The 14242-nt window shown below is 40.9% G+C and overlaps 1 protein-coding gene across 1 annotated transcript in view; it reads right to left on the bottom strand.

Annotated features, from left to right (window-relative positions):
• The window catches only part of LOC138799211 (alpha-2-macroglobulin-like), a 60825-nt gene that overhangs the window by 43338 nt on the left and 3245 nt on the right, over positions 1–14242 (bottom strand). Inside the window, exons 3-10 of the mRNA XM_069980097.1 lie at positions 13797–13956; positions 9855–9907; positions 7659–7679; positions 6832–6988; positions 5919–6003; positions 5025–5169; positions 3373–3484; positions 1568–1677 (exon numbers count right to left, since the gene is read on the bottom strand). Coding sequence (XP_069836198.1) covers positions 1568–1677; positions 3373–3484; positions 5025–5169; positions 5919–6003; positions 6832–6988; positions 7659–7679; positions 9855–9907; positions 13797–13956 — 843 coding nt within the window. The remainder of the gene's footprint in view (positions 1–1567; positions 1678–3372; positions 3485–5024; positions 5170–5918; positions 6004–6831; positions 6989–7658; positions 7680–9854; positions 9908–13796; positions 13957–14242) is intronic.

Raw genomic sequence — 14242 nt, 5'->3', positions numbered from 1 at the left:
AACCACTATACTGCATGAGGCACAAATGTGCAGGATAATGATGGTGCATGAGTGATGAGCCTAAAATGTTTGTCTGGTAGATCCTTCAGGGACGACTCCTAACTGAGAGAAATCCTCCTGATGGCCCAGGCCAGATGGAGAGAAAGAGGAAAAGTGAGCAACTCTGATCGCAGAAGAAGAGCCCTGTGATTCACTTAATGAAGACGTTTCCTGTGAGTCATTGGCTGTAACTGCACTGTAGTCACTTATGGTGTGCAGAGCCTGTGTAGAGTTGGTATCTGCTGCCGTATGGTGACTGTATGAGGTGATATTGGTCTTTGTACTGTGGTTTTTATTCTGTACCAGTGGTGGTATTAGTGTGTGGGAGTTTTAGTCAGTATGTGGTGGTAATATTTGTCCCTTATAAACTGATACTGTTGGTATTATTGGTATACAGTATTTGGTCAATAACATTATGGTGGTAATGGCAGTGGTCATGGTGTGGTGGTAATAGTTGCCCCTTGTATAGGGGGAGCAGGGATGCCGATGGGGGGGCCCAGTCAAAAGTTTGCTATGGGGCCCAGTCATTTTATGCTTTCTATCCACTAATTGGACTTACTCAAGGGTAAGTAAGTTCAAGTATAGGACGGAAAGCATGAGGTTTCTTACACCCTGACCTGAGACCCCCTGACCAGCCCTGGATTGGTAACTTAGTACCTATTTATTTAACACTATGTTGAGTTGTTTTTTATTTTTTTGGTTGCACTTGGCACTTTGATCATACTATTAAAGAACATCATATTTTGTACTGTTTATGCACCAGCACTTTGGTGTCCTTAGGTACAAGAAATTCATAGTGTATTATTTTTGTATTGGGCATATCTATAATACAGGGGTAGTCTCATTTATTGTACAGGACGGGGGTGAGCTGAGGTTAATGCCGATAGCCCTTGTTGTTTGGGAGTTTTTAATTGTTTTAGGGGTTCAGGATCATGTTCTTTTGGAATTATTTGAATGAATTTTTGCATTTATCATGATATATAATAAAGTATTTTGATTGTTGGTCATTTTGGTGTGTCAGCTTTTCTTGGTATATACTGTATTTTCTAATGTATTAGTGACTGAGACAGGACAGCAGCACGGCCAATGATTGGCTGAGCAGTTTATCACTCTTAAAATGAGGTAGTCTTGGAAGTGGCGGCAGCTACAAACAGTGGGGGACACTGGTGACCGCATCAGGACGCTGAGGGAGAGCAGAGAGGTAAGTATATAATGTTTATTATGTTTTCTTATATGGCAGCAAAATGTAAAAATGTGTCAGTGACGGATAACCCCTTCAACATAACTCCCTTTAACCCCTATGGGAGTTACATGAATGCAGAAAACAACACTTTCAGCTGTTTTTGAGTCCCTGACCATCTCCAGCCACTGTAAGCAGACAGGACTGAGCTAGGGGATCTTGATTTTGAGAACGGTATGGGTCCCACAGGTGAGACCTGCATCTACCAAGCATTTATGCCAAATCGTTTGACTATGCTATAACTAACAAGTTGGGAACTACTCCTTCACTTATAATGGTATACCTTACCTTGCCATGGTATGGGAATCCTCTATCATAATATTTTTCACATTCTACAAATTGTATTGTTTTCTTAGCCAAGTTGATGTATATATCAGCCGCCGCTTCCTCACTATGACCTGAATGAATGAATACACATTTATAGAGAGAAATGGAGCAACCTGCTAGTGCTATAATCAGCAGCATATGATGTATTCATTACTATAATTATATATTGGTGTTATACCAAGCATCCTATTGATATCTAATTGTATCATTATCTTGTCTAACCATCCCCAAAACTGAAGCATCCTGTAAACAATTAGATCACAGCTTTAGTTAGTACAAGGCTGCTTATTGCTTATACGAACATTGAAAAGAATAGGTAACCAGGGGCGTAGCTAGGGGTTCAGCCTGGGGGGGGGGGGGGGGGGGCGAGTGAGTCTGAGTGGGCCCCCAACCAACCTTACCCATAGGGAACCTCAGCAGGTGACAAGGCTTTCTGAATAATAAAGGGAATATTCTTCTCCATTACTCATAGTGGATAAGGATAAAGAGCAGTGTAAGAGGCTTCTATACATTTCAAATATAGAGCCACATAAAAATTTAAAGTGCTTCAGATTAGAAAAATATAGCTGCCTTCTTCCACAGACAGCACCACTCTTGTCCTCAGTTTGTGTGTGGTATTCGGCTGAAGTGAATAGTGCCAAGCTGTGATACCACACACAACCTAAGAGCAGGGGGGGTGCTGTTTTGGAAGAAAGCAACTATGTTTTTTTTTCTTAATTCTGGAGAACCCTTTTAACCAGATTATCTTTGCCTAAAAATAATAGTGGTATAGGTAATAAGTTTTTAGACATTAAGGCTATGTTCACACTGCGTATGAGTCCGGCTGCATTTCGTGCAGAAACATACACAGTGTGAATATAGCCTCAAAGGGGTGAGCTGGTTGTGATCATACATGTACAATCCAAGATATGTGATGAGCTGCTAGATATCAATTTCCTATCTATCTATTATCTATCTATCTCCTATCTATCTATTATCTATCTATCTATCTATCTATCTATCTATCTATCTCCTATCTATCTATCTATCTATCTATCTTCTATCTATCTATCTATCTATCTATCTATCTATCTATCTATCTCCTATCTATCTATCTATCTTCTATCTATCTATCTATCTATCTATCTATCTATCTATCTCCTATCTATCTATCTATCTATCTATCTATCTATCTATCTATCTTCTATCTATCTATCTATCTATCTATCTATCTACTATTTATCTATCTATCTATCTCCTATTTATCTATCTATCTATCCATCACATTACAGGAGGAGATATAAGAGGACAATGATCACATGTCCTTCATGCACCAGCATCTTCTCAGCCCCGCCCCCTCATGACATCACCACAGGTCCTTCATCCACAAGAATCCTCTCCAGTTCTCAGCCCCGCCCCCTTATGATGTCACCACAGGTCCTTCCTCATCGCTCTGTAGGCTGTCTGCAAAATAAATAGCTTTTGCAGACAGCATTAAGCCTCTGAGACCTCAGTGGGCCCCTGCCAGTGTGGGCCCAGGAGCCACTGCCCCCCCTGCACCACCCAAATTTTGCTTATGGTAACCAGGTTACAGTGAATGGGATCAACATCCAGTGTTGAAACCCTTAGCCATGTGACACATTTTTAATCTCAGAGATTGTTGTTAGTACTCCATAGTGGATGCAAAATAAACATCAATATCTTTATTTAATCATATATTTTTTAAGGTATTTTTGGCCTTTTTTTTTCTTCACTTGGATACCCTAGTTTTCTTCCTCAAAAATTACCTGTACCATCTTCTATCAGTTTAGATTTAATCTCTAAAAGATTTTGATCTGTCGTTGACAAGTTAAAAAGTGCCAGCTGAATATCTTTGGAGACACATCCTTTACTGTCAGGCTACAAAAAGATAAAAATAAAATAATAAATAAATATGCATATTATTATCATACATATTGAGCGTTTAATAAATGACATATATTTTATTATTAACTTTGACATCAATTATTTGGACATTAATTTTTGAAAAGCAGAGAAATAAGACATTGTAACAGAATTTTAGGCAATACTATAGCCATAAAATGAAGGTTAACTTCAGACACAATGGCAAAGATATGTAACACCGTATCCAAGAATGTTATTTAGTTTGCTTCCTTAGTCACATACTACCATTGGAGGTAATTGTGACTCATATACAGAATTTTGTGCTGAACTAATGGAACCTGACTACAAATAGTGTCAACTGTAGTCAGGATTTACAAACAAGCAGCAACAAGGAGAGATGGACAATGGAAGAGACATTACAGAAAGTAGAAAAAGAAGTGTAGAGTGCCACAGTGTAGTGTAGACATTTCACAAAGCATTAAGGTAGAGAGTATATAGGGAGAGATTTATCAAACATGGTGTAAAGTGAAACTGGCTTAGTTGCCCCCAGCAACCAATCAGATTCCACCTTTCATTTTCCAAAGAGCATTTGAGGAATGAAAGGTGGAATCTGATTGGTTGCTAGGGGCAACTGAGCCAGCTTCACTTTACACCATGTTTGATAAATCCCCCCCCATAGTACCTACTAGTATGTATCATGTAGAGAATGGTCACTAATCAAAAGGGTGATAATGCCCACCAGTTTTTATTTTCATTATTTTATGGACCCCTAATTTTAAACAATATTTTTATTGTACAGATACTTTATACCTTAACCACTAATAAATGTTTCAAGTGTAAGGCTATGTTCACAGACTGTATAAACAATGGCTGTTGTTTAACACAGACAATGTTTACAGTGTCAAACAATGGCCATTGTTTGGCATGTTCCTGCAGCCAATATTACCATATGGGCTGCAGGAACATCATTCTATTTTATCTGGATTGTGAGCACATTTGGGTATACCTGCAATCCAGTTAACCATTGAAGTCCATGCAATGTACATCCGTCAGAATGGCCATAAATTGTGGGGGCAGCGCACAGAATGTCTATTACTGCATTACTGGCCGCAAATAATTGACGCCGTAGGGGCGTTGTTCAATACAGTGTGTGAACAATGGTCGTTGTTCCCCATAGTGTTCAAAGCAGTGCATTATTTTAAGGCAAGAAGAGATGTTGTTTTAATCGCAAACAACGGCCGTTCTTGTTTTAAAAATACACTGTGTGAACATAGCCGAACCTTTACTTTTAGTAGTCTGTTATCATGCAATTCCATTACATAGATTTGAGGTTCAATACCAACTGCTAGGGAAAGCTAGGAAATTAGTAAATGTACCTACACATTTAACACAATAATAGAACCGTATACACTGCATGCTATATAGAAAAATATATCATGTCTGTTGAGGTGATGTGGAGCTCTTTAATAGAAAAACTAATCTCTATCCTCTGTAAAGATAATTTTGGATCTAATCAGATAGAAAATAGGGATTTTTAGGCAAATCTTATTCTCACCTTCTCTCCTTTAATGTGTACACAGTTTTGTTTATCTATTTCTTCTCCATCAATGGAATAGGATCTGCAGTACCATCTATGTTCACATACAACAGCACATACCGAAAGATCAATTACTCCTTCTACTGGCTTTCCATATGTATAACTGGAAATAAAGGCACAGAGTTACAGATGCTGAGCTGTTTCCCATGAGCTGTTTGACTTTTCCTTTTATTTTAAAGGGGTAGTCCGTAGTAGTTTCAGATATTGCCCAGGAGGGGGTGGTTATGGATGGCGGGAGCCACTTACCTCCCCGGTTCTAGCGTCGGCTCCCGGATCGTGGTGCCCCGTACCCCCGTCCCACGGCCGCTTTCTGGTTTGAGCTGCCACATGAGACGTGACGTCTCAAGGCAGCTTAGCGGAGTCCCGCCTCGGCCTCCATATCAAGGCAGCTCAGCCATACGGTGACCCTAGCAGAGTCCCGCCTCGGCCGCTGAATGGCTGAGCTGCCATGAGACGTCACATCTCATGTGGCAGCTCAGAACAGGAAGCGGCCACGGGATGGGGGTACGGGGCGCTGCGATCCAGGACCCGACGCTGGAGCTGGGGAGGTAAGTGACCTCCGCCCTCCATAACCCCCCCCCCCCCCCCCTCCCTGGCAATATCTGAAAAATACAGCTGGGCCAGGGTTTCCCCTTTAAATCCAGTTTAGAGGTCAGGGCCTATTATGGGTATAGGACTGTAAGGAGTACTGCAGCCCCTTTAATCCATTAATGATGGTTAGAGAATCCCATGGACTCCACCGATTATTTAGTTTACCTCTCTTCTAAAAATAAAATATTAGCTGACATAAATGTTGGACTCTAATGGTAGGTATGGGATTTGGGAGTCATGTAACATTATTGGTTTTCTTACCTGGCACAAGCCTCCAGGTGAAAGGACTTATCAGTTGTTGTTATATCAGATGGGATATTGAGATTTAACTCAAACCTCTTCGGCACTAAAGAAAATAGAAATGATTAGAATTATTACAGATTCACAGTCTTATATTCATTAATCAAAATGTCACTTTGATTTATGCACAGTGGTACCTCGGTTCTCGAAATGAATTGGTTCAGCAAGTCAGTTTGAGATCCGAGCAGTTTGAGAACCGAGCAGTGTCTTCCTATGGGAAATAATGTAAATTTCTGTGTAAACTCACCAGGTACAACCCACCATCCACGTTCACAAAAACCAAGTACTTCAAGACTAGGTGCCCGAAAGGTTTTTGAGAAACGAGCAAGAGTTTGCGAACCAAAGAAAACTTTCCTTGAAAATACTGTTTAAGTTCCAAGCAGTTTGAAAAACGAGTTACCACGGTACTTAACAGTAGATAAAGGCTTCCATACACAGTAATAGAAAGGCAGCTGAACATGTTAATTTTGGTGGGACCACCCAACACAGTAATGTGAGCTTGACAAGGGAGAGATTCCCGGCACAGTTAAAAGTGTACCTGTCATTATAAAAAAACTTTTGACATGTCAGAGAGAAAAGTTTTGATCAGTCCAGATCTGAGCACTAAGACCCGGACAGATCAAAACTTTGACATGTCTGTATGACATGTCAAAAGTTTTTTTTTTATAATGACAGGTACACTTTAAAGCATCATCTGTTGGTAATTATAATCAGCGTAGCATATAGAGGGGTGCAGGTTGCAGCCAGCTCAGCGGGACAAGGATCGGGTGACCAAAGTAGTGCTTAGCCTCAGTGAGACATAAACTTCATAAGCTAATGTGTATGAAGGACCCCTGACTGTCCTATGACAGATAATATTTTCACCTCAACTTACCATATTCATCAACTGTAAAATATTTTTCACAGGCACGAGGGATGTTGATTTTGTAACTTCCAAAAGTTAATTCATTGGCCAGGTGGAGACTAAAGTCTGCAAACCCTTGCTTTGTGGACACATCTAGCCACTGGGCTATGCGGCTTTGAAATGGGTCCTGTGGAAAAAAGGTAAATAATGGAAATAAAGTTTGAAGTCTGATGTAGAGTTGGACACTGTTCCGCTACCCATATCCCAGCTATTATTAAAAAAAAAAAAATTGACTTCTTCAGACCTCTACACTGCATTTAGCTGTGGGAATCCTCTAATCCTCTACAGCAAAGACTTAACTAATTGGACAGCATAGCAATATCTCCAAAAGCAACACTAAGCCGCATACACTGCTACCAGCAACACTTCAGAGCCCAAAGCATCTTCTAGAAACTGTATCCCAGTAAAACTGTGCAATGGGCAATTATTAAAAGGATCTAAATTTTTACTGTCCATTTCAAGTATTGTAGTTTTTTTTGCAATTATTTCACAGAGGGGTATTATTTCCTAGTTGGGCAAGCAATTTCTAAGCTGACCCCCATTTTACTATGCTAAGGATTTCCTATTCGATTAATAAATCTGCAGCAAAACACATGTGTAAAATGAATATAGTGAATACGTCTATACAAACCCATCCAAAGACTTGCTGAATTGAAGATTCATATTACACGTGTACAACTACGCTTGTGTGTTATACTAGCCATGTTATACTAGCCTTGTTATTGTTCAACCATAAACCTGTGCAAGTAAATACATTGACATGTCATCAGTCCCAGGAGTATTCTTCTTATACTTACTATTATTTCAATCAAGTGATGCTAAACAAAAAAAATAGAAATGGGAATGTTACAAAAAAATAGAAGTAGATTAAATATTAAATCTTATGAATAAGTTAAATAAGTTACAAATTGTGAATATAATGTAAAAAAAATGTAGTCTGATCCTGAAGTCATGTGATACTCTACCCCCTATTCATCATAATCTACAAGATGTAGAAAAAGGAGCATCAACACAGGACTGAAAAATATGACTGCCCAAAATTTACAACTATGAAGATAGAGGTCTGCATCAAAACTCTGTACAAAAAGGCGGGAGATTATAAACTATCATGTGAAAAGAAGCTGTCACATCAGAGGAGAACAGTGAGTCCTGACGGAACCTCTCCCTACCTATTTGACATACAGTACTGCCCTAAGCTACAGACCCCAAATGGGCCATGGTCCCTACTCTGCTAAGTGCTAGGGCCCTCAGGGAAGAGTAGTGATCATTCCCTTTAATACCACTGGGAACAGATATACCACAAATCAGAAACAAAGAGAAATCGGAAAACAAGTGAAGCGGTCTAAACCGAAAGAACAATAAACAGGACAAAATCAGAACCACAGAGAAACCGTATAACAAGCCGAGGTCGAAAACACAGACAGAAGCACAGTACAAAATCAGAACAGCTAAGCCATAAATCAGAACCAGAGAGAAATCAGATAACAAGCCGAGGGGTCAAAACCGAGACAACAATAAACAGGACAAAATCAGAGCCATAAAGAAACCGTATAAGCACAGTACAAAATCAGAGTTAAGCAAGGAGGTAATGGCCGATGCTGGAACGTGGATTTGTAAGTTCCTGACAGCTGGCTAGTTTCTTTTTTTGTGATTTATTAAAGCAACAAAAAACAGCTGCAGAGGAAGCTGGCCGTGAGGAAGCGTGTGATGTGTTAAGCGTGAAACGGTCTGTTGCCTCTGTTATCTGTTACATTTCCATGACCTGAATTGGATTCAAGAATTTTTTTATTGCAAATGGCCAATGGCGAGTGCCACATTTTCTTTCTGCTAAAAAGTTGGATGAAAATTTCTTTGCTTTCTATGCTTTCTATGTTTAGCACCACCAAAGTGGACTTAAGTTCCCCGCTCCGTTGACAACACGTGTTCTGAGTTATGTTGCAGTGATACCGCAGTCCGGAGCAGTGCCAAAGTATCTCTATCTAGTATGAACAATGCCATGAGTATCTGTCCTGCTGAACAGCAAGTACTACAGCTTCTGCCACAGAAGATAACATTAATAGTAAGGCTATGTAAATTTGTATTGTAAATTTTCTATTAATCACGGCCATTGTTGCCAATTTGCAACAACCGCAGTGATTAATAGAAAATTTTTGTTGCAATGCAGTCAATGGAATTCTGGCTGGAGTGAAAACACATAGGGGGATATTTACTAACAAATCTAAAAACACGATTTTGTCAAAGATGTTTTGGCATAATTTCCAATCTAATGTGTTTAGTCAAATTTATGTAAATTGTCTAATAGCATAGTAAATGTGTCTTAAAAATAATGGTCTTTAAATTAGTCTAATAAATTCACCTGGTTCGGAGCAGACGTAGCAATGCGCCAATATATGCGACTTTTTAAAAAATTGTGCAGCTAATAAATTTATCTAAAAAAGAATTCTGGTGCACTTTTGATCTAATTAACAACAAACTAGATATATTAGACTAAAAACTAAAAACAGGCGCAATTAGTTTGATAAATGTCCCCCATAGTATACACTCCGGCCAAGATGCCTAGTGGCCGCAGGAAAAACTGATATGTCAAAACAGAACTGTCAGTTCACACAATGGAAAGTGTGGCTCCGGTCGCACTTTCCATTGTGTGCTATGATGAATTGGGATGTGGTCAAACACAGATGCGCCCACATCCCAATTCAGCACAAAGGAAGTTCATCAAAGAACGTCCGGAGTCTCATGCTGTGTGAACCCGGCCTAAAAGTGAATTATTTCGGTGCTGCTTGGTGGTCAAGTAACCATGGTGAGCATAGGTTTCGGCTGTGGTGTATTTAAGCACATAATCATCTTAGAAATAACAGCATCAGTTATCTGAAGCCACCAGAGCACGGAGCTCCGCTACTGAAATGGGATTTGCCTCTTGGTTTATATTATTTGGATTGTTGGTTAAATGAACGTCATGCGGTTGCCAGAAACAACAACAAAAAAATACTCACCTGTTTATTTAGTGGTTGAAAATCAGGGTTTACAGATATCACCCGAAATTTTACTAGAATAGAGTGAGACAGGGAAACAGTAAATATTATTTTGCTCATAAGACAAGTCTTGCAATGAAGATACACTGAATTGTATTTATATCTACATTGAGCTCTCCTACTTCCAGGGGGTTCAATTTCCTGAACCACCTTTTTATTTCCAGGAAAAAAAGAAGAATCAAACATGCTGACATCCAACATACGCAGTCCCTACTTTCCCTGACATTCACTGTGTCAGTACAGTAGCGCAAAGATGTAACAATTTTGGAGCTCACAGCATCAAACTGAAAGATAATGTTGGGAGTTCGGAAGTCTGGTCTGTCATCATCTGTATAGACCGTCCATGCAGGAAACGTGTGAATGTAGCCTAACTCTCCATACAAAATATTAGTACTGGTATAGTTTCACAGCCATAATTATAATGTCTGTAAGGCTATGTCCACACAACTCGAGATGAGCGAGTATTACTCGTAGGTAGGTATTCGATCGAATAGTATTCTATTCTAAATACTCGATTTCGATCGGGTTTTCAATAAAAATCACACTAAAAATTTTAATCCCCTCCCATCTTCCCTGGTGTTTTTTTTTTTAACCAATAACTATGCAGGGGGTGTGGTACAGGAACTAGGAGCGCACAGGCAGTGAAAAAAAAGCATTTGCATTCATTGGCTGGCTAAACCATGTGACCTTTACAGTAATATAATAGTGTATTTGAGATTCGGATTCAGATGAGACTTGGAGCTAGAGAGGGAGAAAGTGTGTAGCAGGGACAGTCAGGTATTAGGTCATATTAGGCATGAGAGACCCGCAAAGGCCCTTTTTAGGGCTAAATTTATGGAAAAAACACATTTATCCAAAGATACACAATTATTAAACCGGCTAGCAGCACAAGGACATAGGTGTGTTCAGACAGGCAGCTGGAGTGCAGTGTGAGGAATAGGCTGCAGTGTATCTGTCTGTATAGGGTATACAGCTGTATACTCCTTGTGTGCCAACTTAAAAAATCTAAGCGTGGTGCTACTGTTCTGGGTGCTGTGCGTCAAACGCCTGTTGCCTGCTGTAGGGCATTCTTGCATCAAATTAGTCAGGGTATAATTCTGTATACTCCTTGTGTGCCAAGGCAAAAATTATAAGCATAAAATTATAAGCCTTGTACGGATACAATGCGTAAGGCTAGTGCGAGGGGACGGAGACAAGGACGGGGGTGCAGACATGCCAGTGGGAACACAAAGCAGGGGAGTGGAGATGCAGTGCGTGCTGGTGAGGGGCAGCGAGCATTACATTCATCCAGCATCCCTGGGTTCATTGGACAATTAAGCAGGGGCCAGGGTACATCGCTGCTGAGGCCCGAGCAGCGTGAACAGATGGTAAAATGGATAGCCAATAATGCTTCCATTTACTTGTCTAGCATCCAATCATCTACCCAGTCAACTCCTTTCTCTCAACCTGCAGAGTTATACCACCCTTGCCCACTCCGAGGAGCTCTTTTCAGGTCCTTTTCCCGAATTGGACACCATTAAAGTATTTGAAGATTTCCAGGAGCTACCTGAGGATTTTCTGTGTAGCGATGCCCAAACACTGGAGCATCCGCCATCTCCTGGTGACTTTGGTGTTGTGTGCCGGCAACCTGCAGATCAAATCGTCATTGATGATTGATAGGCTTGGCAAGAGGCAGGCCTTCCATGACCTGATGGTGGCTGCCTCACCGCGCTACTCCATCCCTAGCCGCCACTACTTTCCCGGTTTGCCGTCCCCGCCTTATACCAGCAAATGTTCCATAACATTGGGTGGGCCCTGAGTTACGCGGTTAGTGTGAAGGTCCATTTGACCACTGACACGTGGACAAGCGCCTGTGGCCAGGGACGCTACATCTACCTGATGGCAAATTGGGTAAATGTTGTGGATGCGGGCCTACCTCCTACCCCCGCCCAAGATTGACATCACAGGTTCTGACCCCCCCTCTCCTCCTCGTCCTCAGTAACAGCGCCCCCATCCGCTAGATGGAAACGCTGCAGCACTGACATGGGGAGACATCAACAGACGCTATATTGCAGAAGACAGAGATGTGGCTGTCGCTGCTGCAGCTAGGACCAGGCATGAAGTCAATTAAATTGCGGCAAAAATGGACGTCTTTTTAAATAGCAAAAGTTTACGACTTCTCTCTTTTTTGACGTTGTGTAAACACCGCCTAAGAGTGCCTTCACACATGACAGATCCGCAGAGGATTTCTCACTGCCCTGATGCAGCACACTGATTGGCAAGAAAGCCGGATCAAGGAGCAGGTAATGTATAAGCTCCGGCCGGGGGTTAACAGGTTGGTCTCCCAACATACTGTACTCGCAGCAGGATGTCTATCCCGCTGCGAGTATGTCTGCCCATAGACTTTACAGGGCAGGGATCCGCAGCGGATCTCCCTGCGAATTTTCAGCGAGAAATCTGCTGCGGATCCGTCATGTGTGAAGGCACCTTAAAACTAATTGCAAGAGACTTTTTTGAACAGTATTTGTCCAATTTTTTTTTCTATTTTATTATCATGTTTTACTGTGTTTATTTTATTTGGCGGTTTATGGCCCAAAAAATTGCTAGCATTAGAGATGAGCGAGTATGCTCATCCGAGCTTGGTACTCGTTCAAGTATTAGAGTACTCGATGGTGCTTGTTACTCGGATGAGCATCTCGCGATACTCGAAGCAATGTCATCTTCCCCATCCTTCATGTTTGGCAGCTTTTTTTACAGCCAATCATCAAGCAGTAGAGTCTTTGGGAGCTCGTAGCATCACGCGGGAACCCTACAGTATATGTCGATAGCAGCGATTGGCTGGCCAGATCAGATGACCTGGACAGCGGTGCTCGCGTCAGACGCAGGCTGGAAGAGATTAGGGAGAGAGCTGCTGTCTGTCAGGGAGAGTGCTAGGCAGGGAATTAGTGTGCAGTTAGACAGGAATCCGACACAAAGAACCGAACAGTCCTTCTAAGGGCTTAACATTTTTAAAACATATATATTTTCTTGTTACTCTTGGCTGCTGGCTTGGACTTGTAGTGCAGCTGTTAGTAGTTCATTTGTCCTGTTGCTGACATTCTCATGGCTGGCTTGCATCTCTAGTTCAGCTATACCTATCCTCACTGTGCTGTGTCCTGTGCACATGGTGCCTTAAAAAAAAAAAACAGTTACACACATACTCTATAGTCTATAAATCAACCCCCAAAACTGCTGTCAGTAGTCAATTTGTCTGGGTCAGCAAAATTGAGGTATTGAGGTCCACCACCCGGCTGTTGCCCATAATTTGGCGTAATGTTGCGATTAGCCAGCCCCAGAGGCATCCATGCTTGCTGCCCCTGCTTTTTTCTCTGTCCATTTCCGTGTTGTTTCTATCATTTTCTGAGGTTTCCAGGTTTTCAGGCAACCTTCCCTGTCCAGAGCTTTGGTCCCCTGCAAAAATGCTCAGGTTTCCCATTGACTTCAATAGGGTTTGTTACTCGAAACGAGCACCCGAGCATCGAGAAATATTCGTCTCGAGTATCGAGTGCCCGAGCATTTTAGTCCTCGCTCATCTCTAGTTGGCATGCAAAATGCATATTAGAATTGAATGTCCTAAAAAAGTAGTAAAATATGTCTATAAAATCTAAAAAAAAAGTTTAAAAAAGTGTAAAAAAAACAGAAAAAAAACATGTAAAAGTCTGAAATTATTTTGCCTAAAAAATTAGATGTTTTCTTGAGTCCAAAATTTTAATGTGAGAACATAGCGAGGTCAGTGTGAACTGTTGCCCATAGCTAGCAACCAGATTCCAGCTTTTATTTTTTAAAAATTAGAGAGGAAATCTGGTTGTTTGTTATTGGCTTCTGCTCCATTGTTTTTGTGCACAAATTCAGATAAATTGCTTTGTTTCCTGTTTTTCTCCTTACCTATATCCCCGGGCTTGTATGTGGACTTATCAGTCTGAATGACGCACACATCTTGTCTTTCTATGATGGCAATTTTCTTGGTTTCATCTACATTGAAATTTTCTCCATGTGCGGATACATGTAAGAGCCAGATGTGCTCATCACTTTTTATTACTGGGACCTAAGAAGAATTAGAAGTAAATTTTTTGCCATCATTATTTTGTCAACTGAATACAATAAGGGTATGTTCATATGGAGCAACAGGCGAGGAATTGAAGAAGAAATTGTCCTGAGGAAATGTTGGCTTGAAATTCGAGTGCAATTGGCATGTAAAGTTGAAATTTAAAGCCCCAATGACTTCTATAGGATTTCTCCAGTGGAATCTTCCCAAAGACATGTCAATTCTTTGGGCGAAAAGTGGACAGTGTGAACATTACGCACAGAAATTCTGCCGTGTGAACATGGAA

This window comes from Dendropsophus ebraccatus, chromosome 8, assembly GCF_027789765.1.
Source record: "Dendropsophus ebraccatus isolate aDenEbr1 chromosome 8, aDenEbr1.pat, whole genome shotgun sequence".
NCBI lineage: Eukaryota > Metazoa > Chordata > Amphibia > Anura > Hylidae > Dendropsophus > Dendropsophus ebraccatus.
The sequence above is the reverse complement of the archived record's forward strand: the minus strand, read 5'-3'. Positions and strand labels throughout refer to the sequence as shown.